Source organism: Sapajus apella, unplaced genomic scaffold (assembly GCF_009761245.1).
Source record: "Sapajus apella isolate SASKATOON/1434 unplaced genomic scaffold, GSC_monkey_1.0 scaffold10, whole genome shotgun sequence".
Lineage (NCBI taxonomy): Eukaryota > Metazoa > Chordata > Mammalia > Primates > Cebidae > Sapajus > Sapajus apella.
In genome coordinates, this window is record NW_022436950.1 from 2,282,156 (window position 1) to 2,304,730 (window position 22,575).

Consider the following 22,575-nt stretch of genomic DNA (forward strand, 5'->3'; position numbering starts at 1 on the left):
GGATTTCACCATGTTGCTCAGACTGGTCTTGAACTCCTGGCCTCAAGCAATCCACTTGCCTTGGCCTCCCAAAGTGCTGGGATTAGAAATGTGAGCCACCACACCCAGTTAATGTTGTCTTTTTAAAAAAGAGACAAGGTCTTGCTCTGTTGTCCAGCCTGGAGTGCAGTGACGTGCTCACAGCTCACTTCAGCCTCGAACTTCTGGGCTCAAGTGATCCTTCCCCCTCAGCCTCCTGAGTAGCTGGGACTACAGGCATGCACGCCATGCCCAGCTAATTAAAAAAATTATTTTAGAGATGAGATCTTGCTATGTTGCCTAGGCTGGTCCTGAACTCCTGACCTCCAGAAATCCTCCTGCCTTGGTCTCCCAAAGCACTGGGATTATAGGTGTGAGCCACTGTGCCAGCCTGTGTTGTAATTTTGCCAGTTCCAGTGAAGCACAGGCCTCACCTCCTTTTATGTTCCTTTACCTTTGCCTTTCTATAATTATCTTTTTGTTTTGAGATGGAGTCTTGCTCTGTCACCCAGGCTAGAGTGCAGTGGTGCCATCTCGGCTCACTACAACGTCCACCTCCCGGGTTCAAGTGCTTCTCCTGCCTCAGCCTCCTAAGTAGCTGGGATTACAGGCGCGTGCCACCATGACTCGCCCAACTATCTTAAATACTTCCTTTATGTACATTTTGAGCCACATCAGGTATTGCTATGATTTTTGATTATGCTATCAAACATAATTCAGAAAACTCTAGAGGAGGAGGAAAGCCTATTGTATTTGGTGACAAATCCTTAAGTTTTCCTTCATCTGAGAATGATTTGATTACTTCTTCATTCCTGAAAGATATATTCACTGGGTATAGGATTCTGGCTTGCCACTTTTCTTTGAGTACTTGAAAAATATTGTGTCCCTTTATTCCGGTCTTTCTGGTGTCTGCTGAGAAATTCACTGTCATTCAAATTCTTTTTCCCTTACTGGTCAAGTGTCATCTTTCTCTGACTGCTTTCAATAATTTTATCTCATTTTTAGAAGTCTAATGATGTGTCTTTGGCAGGGATTTCTTTGGGTTTATCCTATTTGGGGTTTGCTCAGTTTCTTGATTCTGTATGTTTATGTTTCTTGCCAAATTGTATTTTTTTTTTTTTTTTTTTTTTTTTTTGAGTCTTGCTCTGTGGCCCAGGCTGGAGTGCAGTGGTACGATCTTGGCTCACTGCCACTTCTGACTCCCGGGTTCAAGCGATTTTCCTGTCTCAGTCACCCAAGTAGCTGGGATTACTGGCAAGTGCCATTATGCCCAGCTAATTTTTGTATTTTTAGTAGAGAAAGGGTTTCACCATGTTGGTCAGGCTGGTCTTGAATTCCTGACCTCGTGATCCGCCCACCTCAGCTTCCCAAAGTGCTGGGATTACAGGTGTGAGCCACCACATCCGGCCAAATTCAGGAAAATTTTTAAGTCATTATTTCTTCAAGGACTTTTGCAGCCTGTTATCTTCTCTCTTCCAGGGATTTCAGTGAAACGAATGTTATATCATGTGTTATCATCTCATTGGTCCCTGAAGCTCTACTTTAAACCCCATTCTAGTTCTCTGTGGTCTGGATTTCTATTCTGTCTTTCGGCGCATAGATTTCTTTCCTCGTCCTCCCTCTTCTTCTACTAAGCCCATCCACTGGGCTTTATATTTTGGCTACTGCAGTTGTTAGTGCTACAATTTCCAGTCGCCATTTGGTTCTTCTTTCACATTGTCTCTCTCTTTGCTGACACTTTCACTTGTTTCAAGTATGTTCACAATTTCTCACTGAAGCATTTCTACTGTGTCTGCTGTGAAATATTTGTTAATCATTTTAATATCATCATCTCAGTGCAGGCATATATTGATTATTATTTTTCATTCAGTTTGAGATCTTTCTAGCTCTTGGTAGGATGAATGATTTTCACTTGAAACCTGGACATTTTTTCCTTACGTTATGAAAGTCTAGATCTCATTCAAGCTTTCTGGTTTTGCTGGCTTTTTCTGACACTGCACTGGCAGGAGGAGTATGCCACTCATTCCTGCCAAGTGAAGCAGAAGCCCAGGTTTCTTTTTATTTTTTGAGACAGAGTCTTATTCTGTCACCAGGCTGGAGTGAAGTGGTGCCATCTTGGCTCACTGCAGCCTCTACCTCCTGGGTTCAAGCAATTTTCCTGCATCAGCCTCCCGGGTAGCTGGGATAACAGGTATGCGCCGCCACACCTGGCTAATTTTTATATTTTTAGTAGAGACAAGGTTTCACCATGTTGGCCAGGATGGTCTCAAACTCCTGACCTCAAGCAATCCGCCCGTCTAGGCCTCCCAAAGTGCTGGGATTACAGGCATGAGCCACTGCGCCCCAACGTCTAGATTTCTTACTTGGCTTACGGGAGGATGCTCCTTGTGACCGACATGTGTGGGTCCAAGATCCCTATATATGGTCTCTGCTGACACCATGGGGCGGTGTCTTACCCCGGCTGGTGGGGGTGGAAGTCCTGGTTCTCTACCTGGCCTACTTGACACACCCGGCAAGGGTGTGGAGTGCCTCGTGACAGCCTGTATTGGTGGAAGTCTGGGTTTCCCGCTGAATCTTTGCCAGCGTCGATAGGCGCGGCAGCACGACTACTCTGTAGTGCCTGGCTGGAGTAAAGCTGCTGTTGACTGAAGGTCTTCTGTCTTGCTAGGCCACTCCTTTCCTGGTCCGCTGGCTGGAAAGGACAGGCTTTGGTTGGGCATTTTTGTGTGTGCCCTTCCTGGCATTTCAGGTTTGCCAGCTTCCTCAGCACTGTGTGGGATACACAAAGCGAAAAGAAAACCCAGGGAACTCATGCCACGCTGCTCCTGCTCCTCTCTCTTGGTAAGAAGTTTCTAACAAAAAGTGTAGTGGGGGCAACAAGTAATTTCCCAGTTAACATGTCACTGTACACAGAGGGGACACAGGAGCTATCAGAAAGAAGACCAGGGTGCTTCCGTGTGGCCCTGCTGATCCCCAAAGTTAAAACAGCAGCAGGCCTCAGCTACGAAGGGTCCAACAGTTCTCTCTCCAGTGGGCCGGGCCAAAACCACAAAGGGAATTGGATGCTTTGAAGCAGTTAAAAGAAACGGAGATTTCCTTCATTGCTTTCAATCATTCCCAGAGAGACTGCAGGTCCCGTGAGTCCTCAGCGTAAAATCAGTCAGTGGAGCCAGTCGTGGCAAAGCAGCAGCATGGACTCTGCTACAGAGCCCCCACGAGACAAAGAAACGGTGCCATGGTTCTTTACAATGTCACTGCTCTACAGACAGATGACACGGCCAGTAGGTCAGAGACTTTAACTTTCTTCCTTACCCTGGTCTGAAATTCTGTTCTTGTCCACCTCCAAACAGCATGGGATAGAGAAGGGTACAGCCACCAAGTCCTCGTGCATACAGTGCGCCAATCCTGGGACCATAAAACTGGGAGGAAGAGTTGGCCATTTATTCAACCAGAACTTTCCAACGACCGACTCTGTATACGTGCTAAGTGCTTAGGGCACACAGGAGATATATATACTCTGCAATGCACAGTCCTGCTGCTTCCTTGTGGCGCCTCTACGGGCCACCCCTTTTGACAGAGAGTCAGAAAAGCCTTAAGGGGCAGGGTGGAACCCCAGCCTAGGAGGCAGCACAGGTGCGGACTCGTTCCCAGCTCTGCGGCAGGCAGATCTCCCCCACACATCACGTGACACGACTTGTAAACGGATCTCAAATCATAAGAATCACAGGTAAAAAGAAAAAGAGAATGCATACATAGAGGGGGCTGGAGCCAGTGCCTGCCCAGGGCTTTTCCTGCAAATGATTCCATGCTTCCAATTGACACGATGCAAAACTCAAGTGCCACACTGTCAGGCCAGCATAGACATGCCTTTGGAAACCAGCTTAAGACTGTGCTTCAAAATTGAGTACTAAAAATATTTCAGGCCCTGGTCAGCAGCCAGAAGATGTGCAAACTTCTCCCAAGGGTTTTTACTGTTAACTGTTTTCCCCACACCCCACCTTAAAGATGGTTGCTGAGGAGCCGCATCTGAATTGAGGTGGAGAAAACAACCATTTCCTGAACCCATACCTTCGGCCCCATGCCCCCTGCAGAGACACCTGCTGCCTGGCCAGACCCTCTTACTCTCCCTGCCTCAATGTCTCCTCCCTTAGCTTCGCCTACTGCCCCAACCCTACCCCATCATCCCTGTCACGGCATTCGCCCTGGCATGCTGGCCATGTGGGGCTCCCCTCTTAAAGCTCCTGAGGACAGGGATCCCGTGTTGCTCCTCATAGTGCCCCCAGCGCCTGGCTGACAGTGGGCAGTGAGGCTTACGGGACCGAGGTCTGAATAGCCACGTGTGCAGCAGGCTCTGCCCAGAGGGAAGAAGCCTCTGCAGATGTACCTTGTGCCCCACGATTGTAAGGAAGTCCACACCCAGGTCCTCCACATCCACGCGCCGCTTCCCCAAGGCCTGTGCGGCATCCGTGTGCACAAGGATGGGAGGCAGCCCGGCTGCTGCCCGTTCCTGGTTCAGGGCTTTAATGCGCTGGCTGATTTCAGGGACAGGCTGACGGGGAAAGGAAACAGTTGAGTATGTTGCTCCAATTTGATGAAAACTGAATGACAGAAATCAGGAGTAGGGAGCACAGGCCAAATGTTATCAAACCGAACAGACAAATGGCAGAGGCCAGAGCTGGGAAACCTGAAACACCACGAGATTCGAAGCCCCTGTTCTTCCCCATGAGCTCTCCTTACAGGGAAACAGAGGCCGACTCACCATGATGACACCAGTCTCATTGTTGGCCAGCATGATGCTCACGAGGCGTGTGGTTGGGCGGACGGCTGCAAGGATGTCGTCCACCTCTGCCCGCCCGCTCGCCTTGGACACCGGGACAAAGGTGACCTCTGGGAAACAAACACAAGTGCTGAAGTGAGCTGCACAAACGGATTCCTCTTGAAACTTCATTCCAACAGAGCTTAACACAACTGTTTTCCACAACTATCAAAGCCATTTCCTGTCCACGTTCAGAAGACGATAAAGAAGAATGTAAGTCGCCCGTCATCGCTGTCGGGTGTTTCAGTGTGAACGCATCTAACGTAGCTGCGGTGAATCTGTGTGGTGGAACCTACATGTCTTTCTGCTTCTATGGGGACCAAAGGGGAACTGGCAACAGGGACACAGGCTCTTGCTTTAGGGGAGAGTCCTAGCGCACTGCACCTCCCTGCCAAGCGCTCGGCACCGAGCCAGTGCTGATGAAGCCGCTCCTATGCACCAGATGTTTCATCTCCTACTGCAGATGGAAAATGGGCAGAGGTGACTACATTGTTTAGCTCTAGTCCTTTCAGTTTAAAATGGTGAAAAACAAATGTATCCACTGCCTGCTCAGGGTCCTACTGAAACGAAAGAGTAAACTACTACTTCTCGGACTAAGAATCAAATCAAAACAACATCAACAAAGGGTATTTGGCCAGGCACAGTGGCTCACTTTGGGAGTAGTTTGGGAGGCCGAGGTGGGCAGACTGCTTGAGCCCAGGGGTTCAAGACCAGCCTAGGCAACATAGAGAGACCACTGAGATTATGCCACTGCACTCCAGCCTGGGTGACAGAGTAACACACCGTCTAAAAAAAAGGGGGGGTGGTGGTATATAGACTAGCAATTTGGAGGAGTCCCTAAAATGCAGAAAGATGATGGCATTAGATTAACAGGGAAAAATCACTTAAAACACTTAAAGGCAAATCTGAAAGGATCCAGTGGCCACCCAAGTTCAGGGTGGACAGTGGGAAGCACAGGGCAGGGGCCAGCTACCAAGGCCAGCAGAGGTCCCAACGTGCAAGCCTCAGACTGAGACAGCACGGCATGCCCAGAGAGGAACGGCAGGCACAAGACGGGCTCCCAGGATGGGGGAACGGGCTAGAAAGGGGGAAGGAGATTGAGGTATCTGCTAGGGGACTTAGAGGAGCAAAGCAAAGGCAGCTCCATCCAGGGAAGTCACAGAGAAAAGTGGGCGGGGTCCTCCAGGCTTTCCAGGCTCTGCTGCCACCACCTTATGCATCGCCCATCGTGGGCCCTCCCTTCCTGCGAGACACCTCCTCGGGAAATGCACTGAGAATTGGAGAGGAACCCTCCTTGGCCCCTACATCAAACAATGAAATGCGTCACCCATCCACAGGGACAATCCAGGATCCCCAAGCCCAAAGAAGAACCAGGATGAACAGGTAAATGACTGATTGTAGATCACACAGGAGCAATCCCAGGGACAGGAAAACTAAAAAAAATTCCAACTGATATCTTCACAGATATTCAAGATGTTCAAGATGACTTAGGTTCTGCAGAGAAATAATTACGTTCATGAAATAAATGTCCATTATCAGCCTTTCATTTATTCAACTATAAAAAAAAGATCATTAAAACATAGTTACAAAATAAAATGTAATTATTTTTAAATTTAACCATCATAAAGCTTAACCACAAAAACATATTTGGCCAAAACAGACTGAAAGGAGGAGGCGAGGGGATAACGGACGGGTGCACTCATTTCCTCCTCTGTTAGTGACTCATATCTCTCAAGTTGATAATTTAGGAAATCCAGGTTAAAATACAGTATTTAAAAAGTAACAGGGGAGGGATGGTTTCCAGAATGGTCAAGGCACTCCACCTCCTCCGTCTCCAGCACGGCAGCCGTGACTGGTAAAACAATCAACCTGAAACAATCAACCGCTTACAGTCTCTGGAAATTACAGCCTCAGGGCACACAGCAAGTGAAGAAGTAACTATTCAAGAAAATCAAGGAAATCTAGATGAGAACAGTGAGTCTATGGCACCTGAGCCCATCCAGCTCAGTGTGATGCAAGCTCCACTCAGCTGGGCACTGCCTGCCAAGGGATTCTCTCTACCTGGGCACCGGTCAAGGGCTACGGCACAGAGGGGCAGCGGCCGGCACCTCTCACCCCACCTCCCAGGTCCAAGTTGCAGGGTCTAAGCCCCAGGAGGGTGAGGCCAGGAGGTGGGGCTCTCTCCCTTCCTCCAGCACCCACCACAGGGAAGAGGCACAGGGGTCGCAGCCCACGTGGCCAGGGCTGGTGCCCTGACTGCCCTCACTCCAGAAGAGATAAGCTGAGAAGCCCACAGCTATCGCCTTTACACAGAGCTCTGCCTGTAAAGTGTGTGTGTGGAGCAGGGACACTCAGAGACAAGCGGGCCACAGTCACTGCCCCACTCTCCAGGGAAGCGACTGAGAGATTTTGCCAAGGGTGAGATAGAACAAGGAGTTCTAAAGCTCTCTGCAAAAGAAGTGACTTCATTCAGAACAGTGTGGGGAAGTTCAAGCCCAAGGGCGGAGACCCAGACGGCAACTGAGAAGCTGGTAGTTCCATGGCAGCAAAAAGCTAAACTGCAGGACAACAAACTCCCAAGACTTCACAAAGATGATACTGCAAAGGGCCCCACATGTAACCAGATTAGACTCTGGAGGAATTTATGCCCCAGAGCATTGTCAAAAATAACAGAGCAATCAGTTCACAATTACAGGAGCCTAACAGCCAGGCAGACAGCTGAACAGAGAAACCAGGGACAGGAACAACCAAGAGAGACCCTCTTGCCCATTGTCACCTCAAGTGAGCATGCACTTGCCAAGGCTGCACCCTGAGGCTTGTGAAGTCAGAAGCTTCACAATGCTGGGGAAACAGATCTCATTAAAACAGCTCAGCCAGGCCACTAGACAGACAAGCAAGCAACAAAAACCACTAGGACAGGGAGGAAGAGGGGAATCCATATCTAGGGTTTTAAAAATATATGACCTGACAAGTACAGTTTTCTTTTCTTTTTGAGACGGAGTTTCGCTCTTGTTGCCCAGGCTGGAGTGCAATGGCGCGATCTCGGCTCACCGCAACCTCCGCCTCTTGGGTTCAGGCAATTCTCCTGCCTCAGCCTCCTGAGTAGCTGGGATTACAGACACATGCCACCATGCCCAGCTAATTTTTTGTAGCTTTAGTAGAGACGGGGTTTCACCATGTTGACCAGGATGGTCTCGATCTCTTGACCTCGTGATCCACCCGCCTCGGCCTCCCAAAGTGCTGGGATTACAGGCTTGAGCCACCGCGCCCGGCCCACAAGTACAGTTTTCAACAAAAAGTAACAAGATGTGCAAAGAAACTGGAAAGTGTGAAAAAGCAGGAAAAAAGGCATGTGACAGAAACTGCCTGCGACCATGCTTAAAGAGATAAAGAAAAGTATGATGACAATGGCTCATCAAATAGAGTCTCCTCAAGATAAACGAGAGAAATTATGAAAAAGAACCAAAAGGAAATTCTGGAGTTGGAAAGTACAATTGATATGAAGAATTCACTGGAGGGGCTCAACAATATATTGGAACTGACAGAAAATACATTCAGTCGACATTAAGGTAGATTTACAGAGATTATGCAATCCAAATACAAGAGAGGAAAAACATGAGAAGGACAAACAGAGCCTCAGAGAAATGTGAGATACCATAAGGCACCAAATATGGAAAACAGGAATAGCAGAAGGGCAGGAGCAAGAGAAAGGGGCAGAAAACGTCTCTGAAGAATAATGGCTGAAAATGTCCCAAATCGATGGAAAACATTAATCTACATACCCAAAAGGCTCAATGAATTCCAGGTAGGATAAAACACAAAGACATTCACTCCCAGACACATGATAATGAAAATGTTGAAAGACAAAGACAAAGGAAGTATACTGAAATTAGCAAGAGAAAAATCACTTGTCATATCTAAGTGAACTCCAGCAAGATTAACAGTTGAATTCTCAACAGAAACAATGTTTAGACGGCCGGTATGCTGATATTCAAGTGCTGAAAGAAAAAGAGTCAACCAAGAATCTTATATCTAAAAAAACTCTTTCAAAAATGGTGGCAAAATAGAGATTCCAAGATAAACAAAAATGGAGAAAAGACATTGCTAGTAGCCTGCCTGCCTTATAATACAAAAGGAAGCTCCTCGGGCCAAAAGCAAGTAACGCCAGGCAGGAATGTGAATCCACATGAACAAAAACAAGGAGGACAGCAAAGGGAATTATTTAATTATAAAAGGCAGTATATAGCCAGGCGTGGTGGCAGGCGCCTGTAGTCCCAGCTACGTGGGGGGCTGAGGCAGGAGAATTGCTTGAACCCGGGAGGTAGCGATTGCATGAGCTGAGATTGCGCCACTGTACTCCAGCCTGGGTGACAGAGATTCCATCTCAAAACACATAAAGGAAAAAAACAGTAGTGTAACTGTATATTGTTTCTCTTAACTGATTTAAAAGCAACTGTATAAAATAACACGTATATAATTATGCTGTTAGGGCAATAACACACAGTATTTGATAATAGCACAATGGAGGTGGGAGGGAGCAGAACCGTCTTGGATTAAGGAAAGGACACCAGATGCTAATTCAGATCCATGGAACAAATGAAGATCATGTGAAAAGGCAGCTAAGAAGGCTCCTCGAACACGATGTATAAATATATGCTTGCTCTTTCTTCCCTTAGCTTCTTTAAAAGACAAAAAAAGTGGCCAAGTGCAGTGGCTCATGCCTGTAAGCATTTTGGAAGGCTAAGGCAGAAGGATCCCTTGAGCCCAGGAGTTCAAGACCAGCCTGGGCAACATAAGGACACCCTGGCTGCACAAAAAATAAAAAATTAGCAGGTACATTGAAATGTGCCTGTAGTCCAAGCTACTAGGGCTTGGACTACTACTCTTGTCTCAAAAAGAAAAGAAAAGAAAAGAAAAAAAACCAGACATGAAACTAACTAAAATGATATTTGTGGCTGGGTACAGTGGCTCATGCCTGTAATCCCAGCATTTTGAAAGGCCGAGATGGGCAGATCACTTGAGGCCAGGAGTTCAAGACCAGCCTGCCCAACATGGAGAAACCCTGTCTCTACTAAAAATACAAAAGTTAGCAGGACATGGAAGTGCACATCTGTGATCCCAGTTACTTGGGAGGCTGAGGCACAAGAATTGCTCAAGCCTGGGAGGCAGAGGTTGCAGTAAGCTGAGATTGTGTCACTGCATTTCAGCCTGGGCGACAAGACTCTGTCTCAAAACAAACAAAAGATTTCAAGTCATAACACCATAACTAATCTTTCACCTTAAGACACTGGAAAAAAAGGAACAAACCAAACCTAAAACAAGTAGAAGGAAAGAATAACCTATTTATGCCTAGTGTTCCATTATTGGAACACTAAGCTTGTGGGAATTATTTATATCCTACTGCTCAAGGTTATTGCCAAATTTTTCACACACACAAAAGTATAACCTCTACTATTAACCTCTGGCATAAATGGGTTAATGAAGATTAGAGTAGAAGTTAATAAAATAGACTACAAAAATAACAGAAAAATCAAAAGTTAGTTCTTTAAAAAGAGTTTTAAAAAAGGTAAATCTTCAGTTAAATTGACCAAGAGGAAAAAAAGAATAAAATTACTAAAATCATGAATGAAAGGAATATATACATCTTACAGAAATAAAAAAGGATGACTAGAGTCTACAATAAACAATGGTATGCCAATAAAATTAGAAAATGAATGAAATGCACAAATTCCTAGAAGGACACCAACAACCAAAAATGACTCAAAAGAGACAAAGAGCCTGAACAGACCTATAAAAAGTAAAGAGACTGAATCAGGAACGTAGAAATTCTCCACAGAGAAGCCCATGCCCAGATGTTGCCACTGGCAAACTCTATTGGATATTTAAAGAAAAATTAATACCAAGTCTTCACAAACCCTTCCAAAAAAACAGAAGAGGAGGGATCACTTCCCATGATTTATATGAGCCAAATTTTACCCAGACACTAAACTAGACAAAGACATCACAAGAGAACTACAGACTAATACCTCTTATGAATATTGACAGAAAAGTCTTCAGCAAAATATTAGTGAACCAAATCTAAAAACATATGAAAAGGATTAAATGGTGTAACATCCAAAAATCAGTTAAGGTAATACAACATTACAAACAGAATAAAGCATAAAAACTCACACAATCACCTCAATAAATGCAGAAAAATCATTTAACAAAATCCAACACCGCTTTCATGATAAAAACACCCAACAAACCAAACACAGGAGGGAACTTCCTCACCCTGATAAAGGGCATCTATGAAAAACCCACAGCTAACATTATATGAAATTACGCAAGAATGAATGCCCTCCCTTAAAATCAGCAGCAAGATAAAGATATCCACTTTGGCCACTTCTACTCAACATTGTACTGGAGGTCCTGGCCAAGGCAATTAGACAAGAAAATAAAATTAAAGGAATACAGTTGGACAACAAGAAGTAAAACTATCTCTATTTGTAGATGACATGACCTTCTATATAGAAAATCCTAAGGAATCCATTAAAAAAAACAATTAAAACTAACAATTAGGCTGGGTACAGTGGCTCATTCCTATAACCCCAGCACTTTGGGAGGCCGAGGCGGGGGAATCATCTGGGGTCAGGAGTTCATGACCACCCTGACCAACACTGTGAAACCTCACCTGTACTAAAAATACCAAATTAGCCAGGCATGGTGGCACATGCCTGTAATCCCAGCTACTTGGGAGGCTGATGCAGGAGAATTGCTTGAACCCGGGAGGCAGAGGTTGCAGGGAGCCAAGATCACTCCATTGCACTCCAGTCTGGGCAACAAGAGTGAAACTCTGCCTCAAAAAAAACAAAAACAAAAACAAAACACAATTAGAGCTAATAAATTCAGCAAAGTTGCAGTATACAAGAATAACACACAAAATCAACTGTACAGTGTGGCGGTTAGAGGTGCGAACTCCTTTAACAATGTGGAGGTTAGAGGTGCGGACTCCTCATGTAGTCAAAAATCTGTGTATAACTTTTGATTCCTCTAAAACTTTTTTTTTTTTTTTTGACATGGAGTCTCGCTCTGTCACCCAGACTGGAGTGTGGTGGTGCCATCTCAGCTCACTATAGCCTCTGCATCCCAGGTTCTGCAATTCTCCTGTCTCAGCCTCCCAAGTAGCTGGGATTACAGTTATGTGCCACCACCTGGCTAATTTTGGATTTTTAGTAAAGATGGGGTTTTGCCATGTTGGCCAGGCTGGTCTCAAACTCCTGACCTCAAGTGATCCACCCCCCAGTGGGCCTCCCAAAGGGCTGGGATTATAGGCATGAGCCACCACACCCAGGCAGCTCCCCCCAGATTTAAACAACTAATAACCTACTGTTGACTAGAAGCCTTACTGATAATGTAAGCAGTTGATTAACATAAATTTTGTATATTATATATATTATATGCTGTATCCTCACAATAAACTAAAGAAAAAATACTAAGAAAATCATAAGGAATAAAAAATATATTTACTATTAATTAAGTGGAAGTAGATCACCATAAAGGTCTTCATCTTCATCATCTTCACATTGAGTGGGCTGAGGAGGAGGAAGAAGAGGGGTTGATCTTGATGTCATAGAGATAGTAGAAACAGGAGAAAATCCAGATATAAGTAGACCCACATATGAGTAGACCCACAGAGTTCAAACCTATGTTGCTCAGGGGTCAACTACACTTCTATACATTAGCAATGAACAATCCAAACATGAAATAAGAAAACAATTCCATCTACAATAGTTCAAGAGAATAAACACTTAGGGATAAATTTAACAAAAGTGCAAAACTTAACCCTGAAAACTACAAAACTGCTGGGAGAAATTAAATATAAAGACACCACATGTTCATGGATTGGAAAACAATATTGTTACGGTACCAATATTGACCAAATTGAACTACAGATTCAATTCAATCCCTATCAAGCTCCTAGATTTTTTTTTTGCAGAAATTAACAAGCTGATCCTAAAATTCTTTTGAGATTTCAACAGAAGCAGAATAGCCAAAACAATACTGAAAATAACAAATCTGGAGAACTCCTACTTTCCTACTTCAAAACGTAGTACACAGCTATAGTCATCGTTAACAGTTTGGTACCAATCTAAGAATAGAAATACGGGTAAATGGAATAGAGTTGACAATCAAGAAATGAACCCTCATATTTTGCGGTCAACTGATTTTCAAAAGGGTACCAAGACCACCCATGGAAGAAGAGTTTTCTCAACAAATGTGCTGGAACAACCGGATGTCCACAGGCAAAAAAAGTGAATGTGGACTCCTCCCTTACACCACACACAAAATTAGCTTTAAATGTACCACAGATTCAAATGTAAGAGCTAAAACTATAAAACTCTTAGAAGAAAATATAGGAGGCCAGGCATGGTGGCTCATGCCTATAATCCCAGCACTTTGGGAGGCTGAGGCAGGTGGATTACCTAAGGTCAGGAGTTCAAGACCAGCCTGGCCAACATGGTGAAACACCATCTCTACTAAAAATACAAAAATTAGCCAGGCATGGTGGTGCACACCTGTAATCCCAGCTACTTAGGTGGCTGAGGCAGAAGAATCACTTAAGCCCAGGAGACAGAGGTTGCAGTGAGCCCTTACTGTGCCATTGTACTCCAGCCTGGCTAAGAGAGCAAGACTCTGTCTCAAAACAAAAACAAACAAACAAAAAAAAGAGTGCATTTTCATGACCTTGGGTAGGACAAAATCTTCTTAGATATAACACAGGGAACAACAACAACAACAGAAAAATAGACTTCATCAAAATGAAAAGCTTCTGTTCTTCAAAGGATACCATTAAGAGCAAAAGCAAACCCACAGAATGAGAGAAAACAGTTACAAACAATCCATCTGATAAGGGACTTGTATCATGCATATATAAAGAACTCTTACAACTCAGTAAAATGACAAGTAATCCAATTAAAGTAGGGATAATTAATAATAGACATTTTTCCAAAGAAGACATATACAAATGGCCAATGAGTACATGAAAGATGCTCAACACTATGGCTGTCAGGGAATTGCCAATCAAAACCAAAATGAGTTACCACTTTACACCTACTACGATGGCTATAATCAAAAAGACAGATAACAAATGTCAGCAAAGACATGACAGAACGGGAACCCTGTCACACTGCAAATAGGAGTACCAAGTGGCGAGTCTACTTTGGAAAGCAAAGCTTAAGGTTAAACAGTTACCTTAAAAGTTGTCAGACAGTTACCACATGACCCAGCAATCCCACTCAAGTATAAACCCAAAAGAAATAAAAACACACCAATACACTAAAACATACAGACAAATGTCACATCAGTCATAACCGCCAACAAATGGAAACCACTTAAATGTCTATTGACTGACAGACAAAATGTGGTACAGATATACAATGAAATATTATTTATCCATAAAAAGGAATTAACTGCTTTACATGCGACAACATGGGTGAACCTTGAAACATTATGTGAAATGGAGGAAGGCCGTCACGAGGACCACGATATAAGATTCCATTCATAGGAGAGTCTGGAATAGGGAAATCTACAGAGACAGAAAGTAGTTGAGAGGTTGCATAGGGTGGAAGGAAATGAAGATTTACAGCTGACTGGTACAAGGTTTCTTTTGGGGCTGGTGAGAATTTTCTATCACTGAGAGTGGCAATGGCGGCATAGCGCAGTGACGACACTAAACACTGCTGAACTGTACACTGTAAGTAGATAAATGACAGCTCATTAAAGCTGATCTACAAAGAAATACACTGGGACGTGTGGAGGGAGAGGGAGTGTGAGGAAGGCTTATGAGGGTCCAAGTCCTCATTTTTACATTGGGGATGCCTGTGTTGATAAACCAAGAACTGGGGGTTAGGTGTTTAAGTTATTTAGCTTAAACTGGAAGGGGTTAAAATGGTAATATCCACAATAAAAACTCAAGGCAAACTGTAACAGCGGTTGCCTCTGCAGAGGATTAGGGGCAGCTCGGGAAAAACTGACTTTTTTTTTGAGACAGAATCTTACTCTGTCACCCACGCTGGAATGCAGAGTTGCGATCTTGGCTCACTGCAACCTCCGCCTCCCGGGTTCAGGTGATTCTCCTGCCTCAGCCTCCCAAGTAGCTGGGATTACAGGTGCCCACCAGCACGATCGGCCAATTTTTTTTTTTTTTTTTTTTTTTAGTAGAGACAGGGTTTTGCAATGTTGGCAAGGCTGGTCTTGAACTCCTGACCTCAAGTGATTGCTTGCCTTGGCCTCCCAAAGTGCTGGGACTACAGGTGTTAGCCACCGCATCCAGCGGACTTTTTACTTTATACTTTTCTATAACATTTTAACTATTTTCATCACATGCATTCTGTTTATTTTTTTTATTGCACAATTAAACAAAAGGTTAATTACAGCGGTAACTAATCATGATGTATACTAAGTTGCCCTTCTCTGTACTGGTAAGACAGGGAATAAAAGGTACCAGAAAAAAAAAAAAGTACTAGGAAAAAAAAAAAAAAAAGGTACCAGAAACTAGCAGTACTTAAAAGAAAAAATTAGATCATTTTTAAAAAGTGGTTAAAAAATTAAATATTGGCATCTAAATCTTTATTTTATTTTTATTTTTTTTAATAGAGATGGGGTTTCATCATGCTGACCAGGCTGGTTTTGAACTTCTGACCTTAGGCAATCTGCCGGCCTTGGCCTCCCAAAGTGCTGGGATTACAGGCTTGAGCCACTTCGCTGGGCAGCATCTAAATCTTTCACGTGAATATGTTCACATATGGGCAAGCATTCAAGTAAGACCACAAAGAGAATGTTACGTTATAAAATTTTTCTTTTTTCCCCCCCAAGATGGAGTCTTGCTCTGTCTTCAGGCCTGGAGTGCAGTGGCATGATCTTGGATCACTGCAACCTCCGCCTCCAGAGTTCAAGCAATTCTCCTGCCTCAGCCTCCTCAGTAGCTAAGACTATAGGCATGTGCCACCAAGCCCAGCTGATTTTTGTATTTTTAGTAGAGACAGGGTTTCACCATGTTGGCCAGGCTGATCTCACTCCTGAGCTCAAGTGATCCGCCCACTTTGGCCTCCCAAAGTGCTAGGATTACAGGCATGGGCCACTGTGCTCGGCCCAAAATATTTTTTCAAAAAAGGCTTCATAGTCAAACCAAGCAGTTTGGCCACAGTCCCTTAATCTTTAAGACAAAAATATTTTCTTTTTATTCATCTTCAGGTTTCCAGACAGATTACACAAGAAACCTCAGGCTGAGAGGAAGCTGTTTCAAGGACAGTGTGGGTTAAGTGGCTGCCCTGCTTTTACATGCTAATGGTCTACACCTGGTAAACATGTCACTCCCTTTTGAGACTTCCTATGACAGGAAAACTGAAAAATGGCTCTATCCGTGCTGTGTGACAGCCACAAGGCCACCGCTGCTGCAGCGAGCCTCCTCCTCCCCGAGGCCCCTGCTGCACCGGGGCGTCACCTCACTCCGCTTTTCCACGCACAGCGAGGGGCTCACCCCATGAGCGCTAAGATCAGGTGCGGCGGCTCACTTATTCTAGGCTTCACACCTGAAGTTTAGGTCGATCTGATCCTTTCCTTCATGGAGAGTGGGAGCTGAGATTTTATGATGAAAACCAAATAAAGACAAGCATCATTTGTCAATTTGCAGGTGTACTATTTAAAGGTTAAATATTTATTACATACAAGTTTCAAATATCACTCAGTTATACAAACGGCTAGTTCTACATATTGATTCTCAATGTTTTTCCTAAGGGAGAGTTTGGCCACACTTGCCAACTCCCCTGTGGCAGCTGGCCTCTGCAGTGAGGGGCAGCTAGGGAGCCCAGGGCAGTGATGGGCAACTATTCACCAAGGTGCCAGGGCCTGGCTCCCCATCAGAACCAGACTCACAGTGAGTGGCACACTGAAGTGACATCTCCGCAGCGGATCCCAGGCTCTGCCCGCAGCTCACTCCCCACCTGGCAGCTGGAGCTCAGCAGGCTGGTCCCAGGCCCACCCGACACTCACTCACCTGCCGCTTGTTGTTCTGCCAGGTGCTCCAGGGGTAGTCGGATGGAGTCGTGTTCCACAGAGGAAGTGATCAAATGAGGCTTGGCCCCCTCTACTGGGCTGTGGTGCACACCCGTGTCTCCCTTTGAGGTCTGGTTTACGTGGAAATGTTTCACCACAGATTGGATTACTAAATTATTTGACTGCAGAGATACAGCAAAAAAAGCATTTACAGAAACTGTCTTGAGGTAAGGGTTGGAATAACAATTTCTGTCACCTAATTTCTTTTGTGGCTAACATCAAAAAAGCTTCAAAGAAATCCAACTTCCTGAACTGTACCTTTTGAAAGATCTGGGGTTTTCCAACATTTAAAAACTTGAGATTCATTTCTAGTCAATCATGTCTGTTTCATTGTTAAGCAATATTATTGATTTTTAATAATTTATATAAATGTGTTGGTATAAGTGCAGTTTTGTTACATGCATAGAATATTATGAATCTGAGGCCGGGCGCAGGGGCTCACGCCTGTAATCCCAGCACTCTGGGAGGCTAAGGCGGGTGGACCATGAGGTCAGGAGTTGGAGACCAGCCTGGCCAACATGGTGAAACCTCATCTGTACTAAAAATACAAAAATTAGCTGGGCATGGTGGTGTGTGCCTGTAGTCCCAGTTACTCGGGAGGCTGGGGCAGAGAACTGCTTGAACCCAGGAGGCGGAGGTTGTGGGGAGGCAGAGGTTGTGGGGAGCCAAGATGGCGCCACTGCACTCTAGCCGGGGCAACAGAGCAAGACTCTGTCTCAAAAACAAACAAAAAAGCACATTATGAATTTTTAAATTTTATAATCTGCCATAAAGAGTATTTTGTGCAGCCACCCACTATGGGTGGGAGTGTAAACTGGTACAACCTCTACCGGGGGCCACTTGGCACATCCACCAAGTGAGGCCTGTGACCCAGCAATTCTAGTTCTTGGACTTTTTCCCAAAGCTGTGCCCACAGTGAAGCAAAATGGTGTGTCTAAAGGGTATTTATTAATACTAAGTGCAGCACTGTTTGTTACAGCAAAACCTTGAAAAGCCCTTAAACACCTATCAATTAGGGATGAAAAGGAATGATTCCAGGGCAAAAATGATGGGGAAACCTTCTTATGGAAATAACAAATTACATATTACATTACAAAAATCCTATCAGCTACCTGAAGGATACATAAGAATTATCTCACGCTAACATGCAGTACAGCAAGACCACACACTACTCTTTTCTTTCTGAGACAGGGTCTCACTCTCTTGCCCAGGATGGAGTGCGGCAGTGTGATCACAGCTCACTGCAGCCTTGCATTCCTGGAATCAAATGATCCTCCCACCCCAGCTTCCCTAGTGGCTGGGACTACAGGTGTCACCACCACACCCAGCTCATTTTTTTTTTCTTTGTAGAGATGAGGTCTCCCTATGTTGCCGAGGCAGGTCTCAAACTCCTGGGCTCAACCAGCCCTCTTACCTTGGCCTCCCAAAGTACTGGGATTACAGGCATGAGCCACCACACCTGGCCCACTCTTTCTTTAAATGAAAATGTAGCAGAAGGGAAGCACTTTCTGTGTGTTTTATTACAACTCACAGCTGAAAGAACGTAAGCGTGTTTAGAAGCTTCACCTCAGTGCCCCCGGAAGTGAAGATGATGTCTTGAGGTTTCCCACCAATCATCTTCGCAAGGCTCTCCCGAGCTGCTTTTATAGTATCTTTGGCCTTTCTTCCTTGAAGGACCGAAAAGGAAATTCATTAGCATTGCTTCACCAAGCCCAATCAACACACCTGAAAGGACAGCCTCATACGAAGGAGTGAGAGGTCTGCGTGGGCTGTTCGAACACAAAACCTGCCCCCTTAATGTGAGCACAGCAAAATACCACAACCTAGACGCAACCCAGCAAAGGGGTGGCTGTGACAGAGCAGTGAACCAGTGACCAACTCTGTGAGACCCACAAACAAGTACAGGAGGCTGGCTAAGACCCCCACATCCCCCAGGATGCGGCTTCCTTCTTACCGGATGCTAGAGGGAGGGAAGCTGTGGCCATCTGCCTTGCTTCCCAGTCATCACGACAGAGAATGAAAGGATGGAATGAGTTGCAAACAATAAAAATCAGCAGAAGCAGAACTCACGACTCCTCAAAGCAAAGTCCAACGCCATATCTCATTCCGCATGTTGCCCAAGGCACACCTATATCTCAGGGGCACACCTGCTTTCACACAGGGCCATGCATCTGGCCATCACCCAGTTTCACTGGCTACAAGGAAAACACAGGGGCCAAGCTTGATGGGGCAAAGAAAGACAGACCCTGGCATGGGAATTCCAAAAGTTTCAGTGGCCATTATTGGTGTACATGCCAGGAGTCCTCAAACTTTTCTGACCATTCAGTCTTCTTTGTAAAAAAAAAAAAAAAAAAAAAAAAAATTGAGCCGCCACTACCAAAACATATACTAATATATCACAAAACATCATTAAAAAAGAGAAATACGAAAAGTTCAGGTAAAGTAACGTGAAATGATCCTGCCGCCCCTTCGTGCCACTGTGTAGATTCGCCCCTTCATGCCACTGTGTAGATTCAGTTTTAAAAGCAGTTTCCTACACACCTAAGGCCTATGGTGTTTAGGAAAGCCCCATCGTTTTACTTGGTGACACTAAACGTCACCATAATAAACTGTCACCCTCACGCCTCTCTCAGCCGTCCTTCTCTCAGGATAATGGTTTGGTTGTGTCCCCACCCAAATCTCATCTTGAATTTTAGCTCCCATAATCCCCACATGTCATCAGAGGGACCTGGTGGGAGGTAACTGAATCACGGTGGCAGGTCTTTACCTTGCTGTTCTCATGACAGTAAGTCTCATGAGATCTGATGGTTTTATAAATGGGAGTTTCCCTGCACACGCCCTCTTGCCTGCTGCCATGTAAGACGTGACTTTGCTGCTCTTTCCCCTTCTGCCATGATTGTGAGGCCTCCCCAGTCATGGTGAACTGTGAGTCCATCATACCTCTTTCCTTCATACATCACCCAGTCTCAGGTATGTCTTTATTAGCAGCATGAGAACAGACTAATACACTTGGGAAATGGCAACTCCAAGCCTCAGCAGCCCAGGGCAAAACCGTGGGCTCTTTCCCTTCTCATTCCCCGCCATGAATCCACCAGCAAATGCTGTAGGCTGTGTTCAAAAGACGCTCTGAACCTGACTTCTCTCTACCGCCCAGCCACCAACCAAGCCAAGGCCACTGCTGCGATGTTCTCCTAGCAGGCCCCCCAAAGTCCATGGACCCCACTAGGGTCCATTCTCCACAGAGTGGACGAGGCAATGTCTCAGAAACCCAAATACATCTTGGGCAGGTGCTGAATACACAGAAAGTGCTCCGTCAGTGCTGCTCACGTCAGTGGTTTCCAAAACCCCAAGGCGTTCTCACGAGGTCCACAAAGTCAAAACTGTTTTCATGATGTTACTAGGACATCACCTGCCTTTTGCATGCTCCTTTTCTCACAGGGATACGGTGATGCTTCCAGAGGCTTCCGGCACTATGACGACATGGCAACTGCAGCGGGTGGGACCGGGAAGTCTGAGCACTGGCTGTCTTCCAGCAACAGGCAGTAAGGAGACTTCCACACAACAACAGTGCCACACTCACTAGGTCTCTTACGTTTTGCTGAAGATAGCTTATTTTTCATAAAAAAGTATACATGTAATCAAAGTATTACTATTTTAAACGAATTGCTAAATGCCTAGTAAACAAAAGCTCCTTGTGGCCCTTCATCATTTCTGCATGTAAAGGGGTTGCGGGAATCCTGTCACCCCTTGCTCTCCTCCAAGTACGCTCCTCTCACTCCCAGGGACAAGGGCCCGCACAGATGCCTCCACGGCCCTACACAGTGCTGCCCCCAAACCTCTCAGACTCCATCCCTATCACCCCACAATACTCTGCAGTGGCCACACAGGCCCATCCCCTGTCACTACCCACACGATGAGCTTCTCGACTGGGCAAAGGCCAGGTCCCGGAGGGGCCTCCCAGGCCAGCCCATGCTCCAGCCCCTCCCCTCCGTGGTACTGCCCCACTGTTCCCCCCACCCCAGGACGGCTCTTTACTCACATACTCAGATTCGTTGATTTGTTCTTTGCCTGTTCCCTGCCCCTGCACCCTGCTAGAAGGAAAGCTCTAAGGGACAGGTACTGCATCTGTTTCTGTCCCCTCTGCTCTCAGCCACAGTGTAGCGCATACAGTGCTGCTGGAGCCTGCGCGTACGACCTCATACCTCCCCAAGCAGGGCCTGAGTCCCTGACACAAGAGTCCAAGTCTCACAAGATCTCACAGAGCTGCCACCTGAGAGCGTTGGAAGACACGACTGGCACAGGCCCTAGAGCACTGCTGACTGCAGGAAGCGAGGGCATGGTGGGAAAGCCCAGAAGCCACAGCTGAAGAGCTGGGTCCCACAGCGATCAGACCCCTAAACTGCCCTGAGAGCAGATGCCTCACCTGCAAACCTAAACAAAAGCCCCGCCTGCCTGCCTCACAGCACTCACTAAGAACACACGTGGGAAAGCACCACAGAGCTCACCCACGGCATGAATTCCATGGCACGTCCCAGCCGACTCCCAGTCAAAGGGCGCTAGTCTGGAAAAGCACAGATGACTGGGACAGGGGTGCCAAGGCACACCTCAGGACAGCGTGCACTTGCTATTTCAACGTGAGGACAAGAGAGGCCTGACAGGAAGCTGGAGGGAATCCAATGTTTTCAATTAACACACAGCTAAAATTTGCCTCATAGTTTAAAAGAGATGTCTTCCTAAACCTTGGATTTGGTAAACATCTATTTTCATAACAGTATGCATGCCAATTATTGATAAATTTTAAAAACAGGAAACAAAAAGAAAATACCCCAAACCTCCCATGATTCCCCTCCTCAAAGATAACTGTCGTGAGTGTATTTGGAGTGCTGTCACCTGCGCTGGGCAGCCAGTCGTCCTCACCGCCCGTCTCCCTGCCTACCATGGTGGCAGGGCCTCGTTTCCAACTGGTCCCAGCTGTTCAGAATTAAGGCCCCATGTCCCAACACTGCAATGACACATGGCCATAGGGCCAATTTCTAGGCCAAGTTACACACAACTCCCAGAAGCACCTTGAAGAACTCAAGCCCTCCTCTCTCCTCCCGACACGCGGGACTGGGACATGATGGCTTGAGCTGGAGCAGCCATCTTGACTTTGAGGGTCAAGGTGAGTGTCAAGAGGATGGAAGAGGAATAGGACAGATGTCGGAGTCCCTGATAATAGCGGAACAGTGGACAGGTACAGTGGGTGGCGCCTGTAATTCCAGCACTCTGGGAGGCCAAGGTGGGTGGATTACTTGAGACCAAGAGTTCAAGACCAGCCTGGGCAACACAGTGAGGCACTGGAGGAGCCACATGGCCGGCCCCAGGCTGAGTGAGAGAAAGTGCAAGCTGCTTAAGCCACCGTTACTCTGGGTGTTCTCTCACAGCAAAGCGATCTAATAATTTTCCACGCTTGCCCATACACAAGGTTTTCTCTACCAGGGGAGGTGGGAGGGGAAATAATAAAGTCATTTTGCACATCCCTTTTAATAACATGCTTTTTTTTCTTAATTTTTTTGAGACAGAGTGCAGTGGTGCTGACTCGGCTCCCTGCAACCTCCACCTCCCAGGTTCAAGGGATTTTCCTGCCTCAGCCTCCCCATGTACCT

At 45.8% G+C, this 22,575-nt stretch overlaps 1 protein-coding gene across 6 annotated transcripts in view; it reads right to left on the reverse strand.

Annotated features, from left to right (window-relative positions):
• The window catches only part of SCLY (selenocysteine lyase), a 42,385-nt gene that overhangs the window by 14,034 nt on the left and 5,776 nt on the right, over positions 1 to 22,575 (reverse strand). For 4 of the 6 annotated variants that reach the window (XM_032277750.1, XM_032277748.1, XM_032277752.1 and 1 more), the window contains exons 3-7: positions 18,497 to 18,597; positions 16,872 to 17,052; positions 4,778 to 4,905; positions 4,403 to 4,567; positions 3,331 to 3,437 (exon numbers count right to left, since the gene is read on the reverse strand). In XM_032277750.1, the coding sequence (XP_032133641.1) occupies positions 3,331 to 3,437; positions 4,403 to 4,567; positions 4,778 to 4,905; positions 16,872 to 17,052; positions 18,497 to 18,597 (682 nt within the window). The remainder of the gene's footprint in view (positions 1 to 3,330; positions 3,438 to 4,402; positions 4,568 to 4,777; positions 4,906 to 16,871; positions 17,053 to 18,496; positions 18,598 to 22,575) is intronic. The other 2 variants (XM_032277754.1, XM_032277753.1) reach the window with 1 other exon arrangement.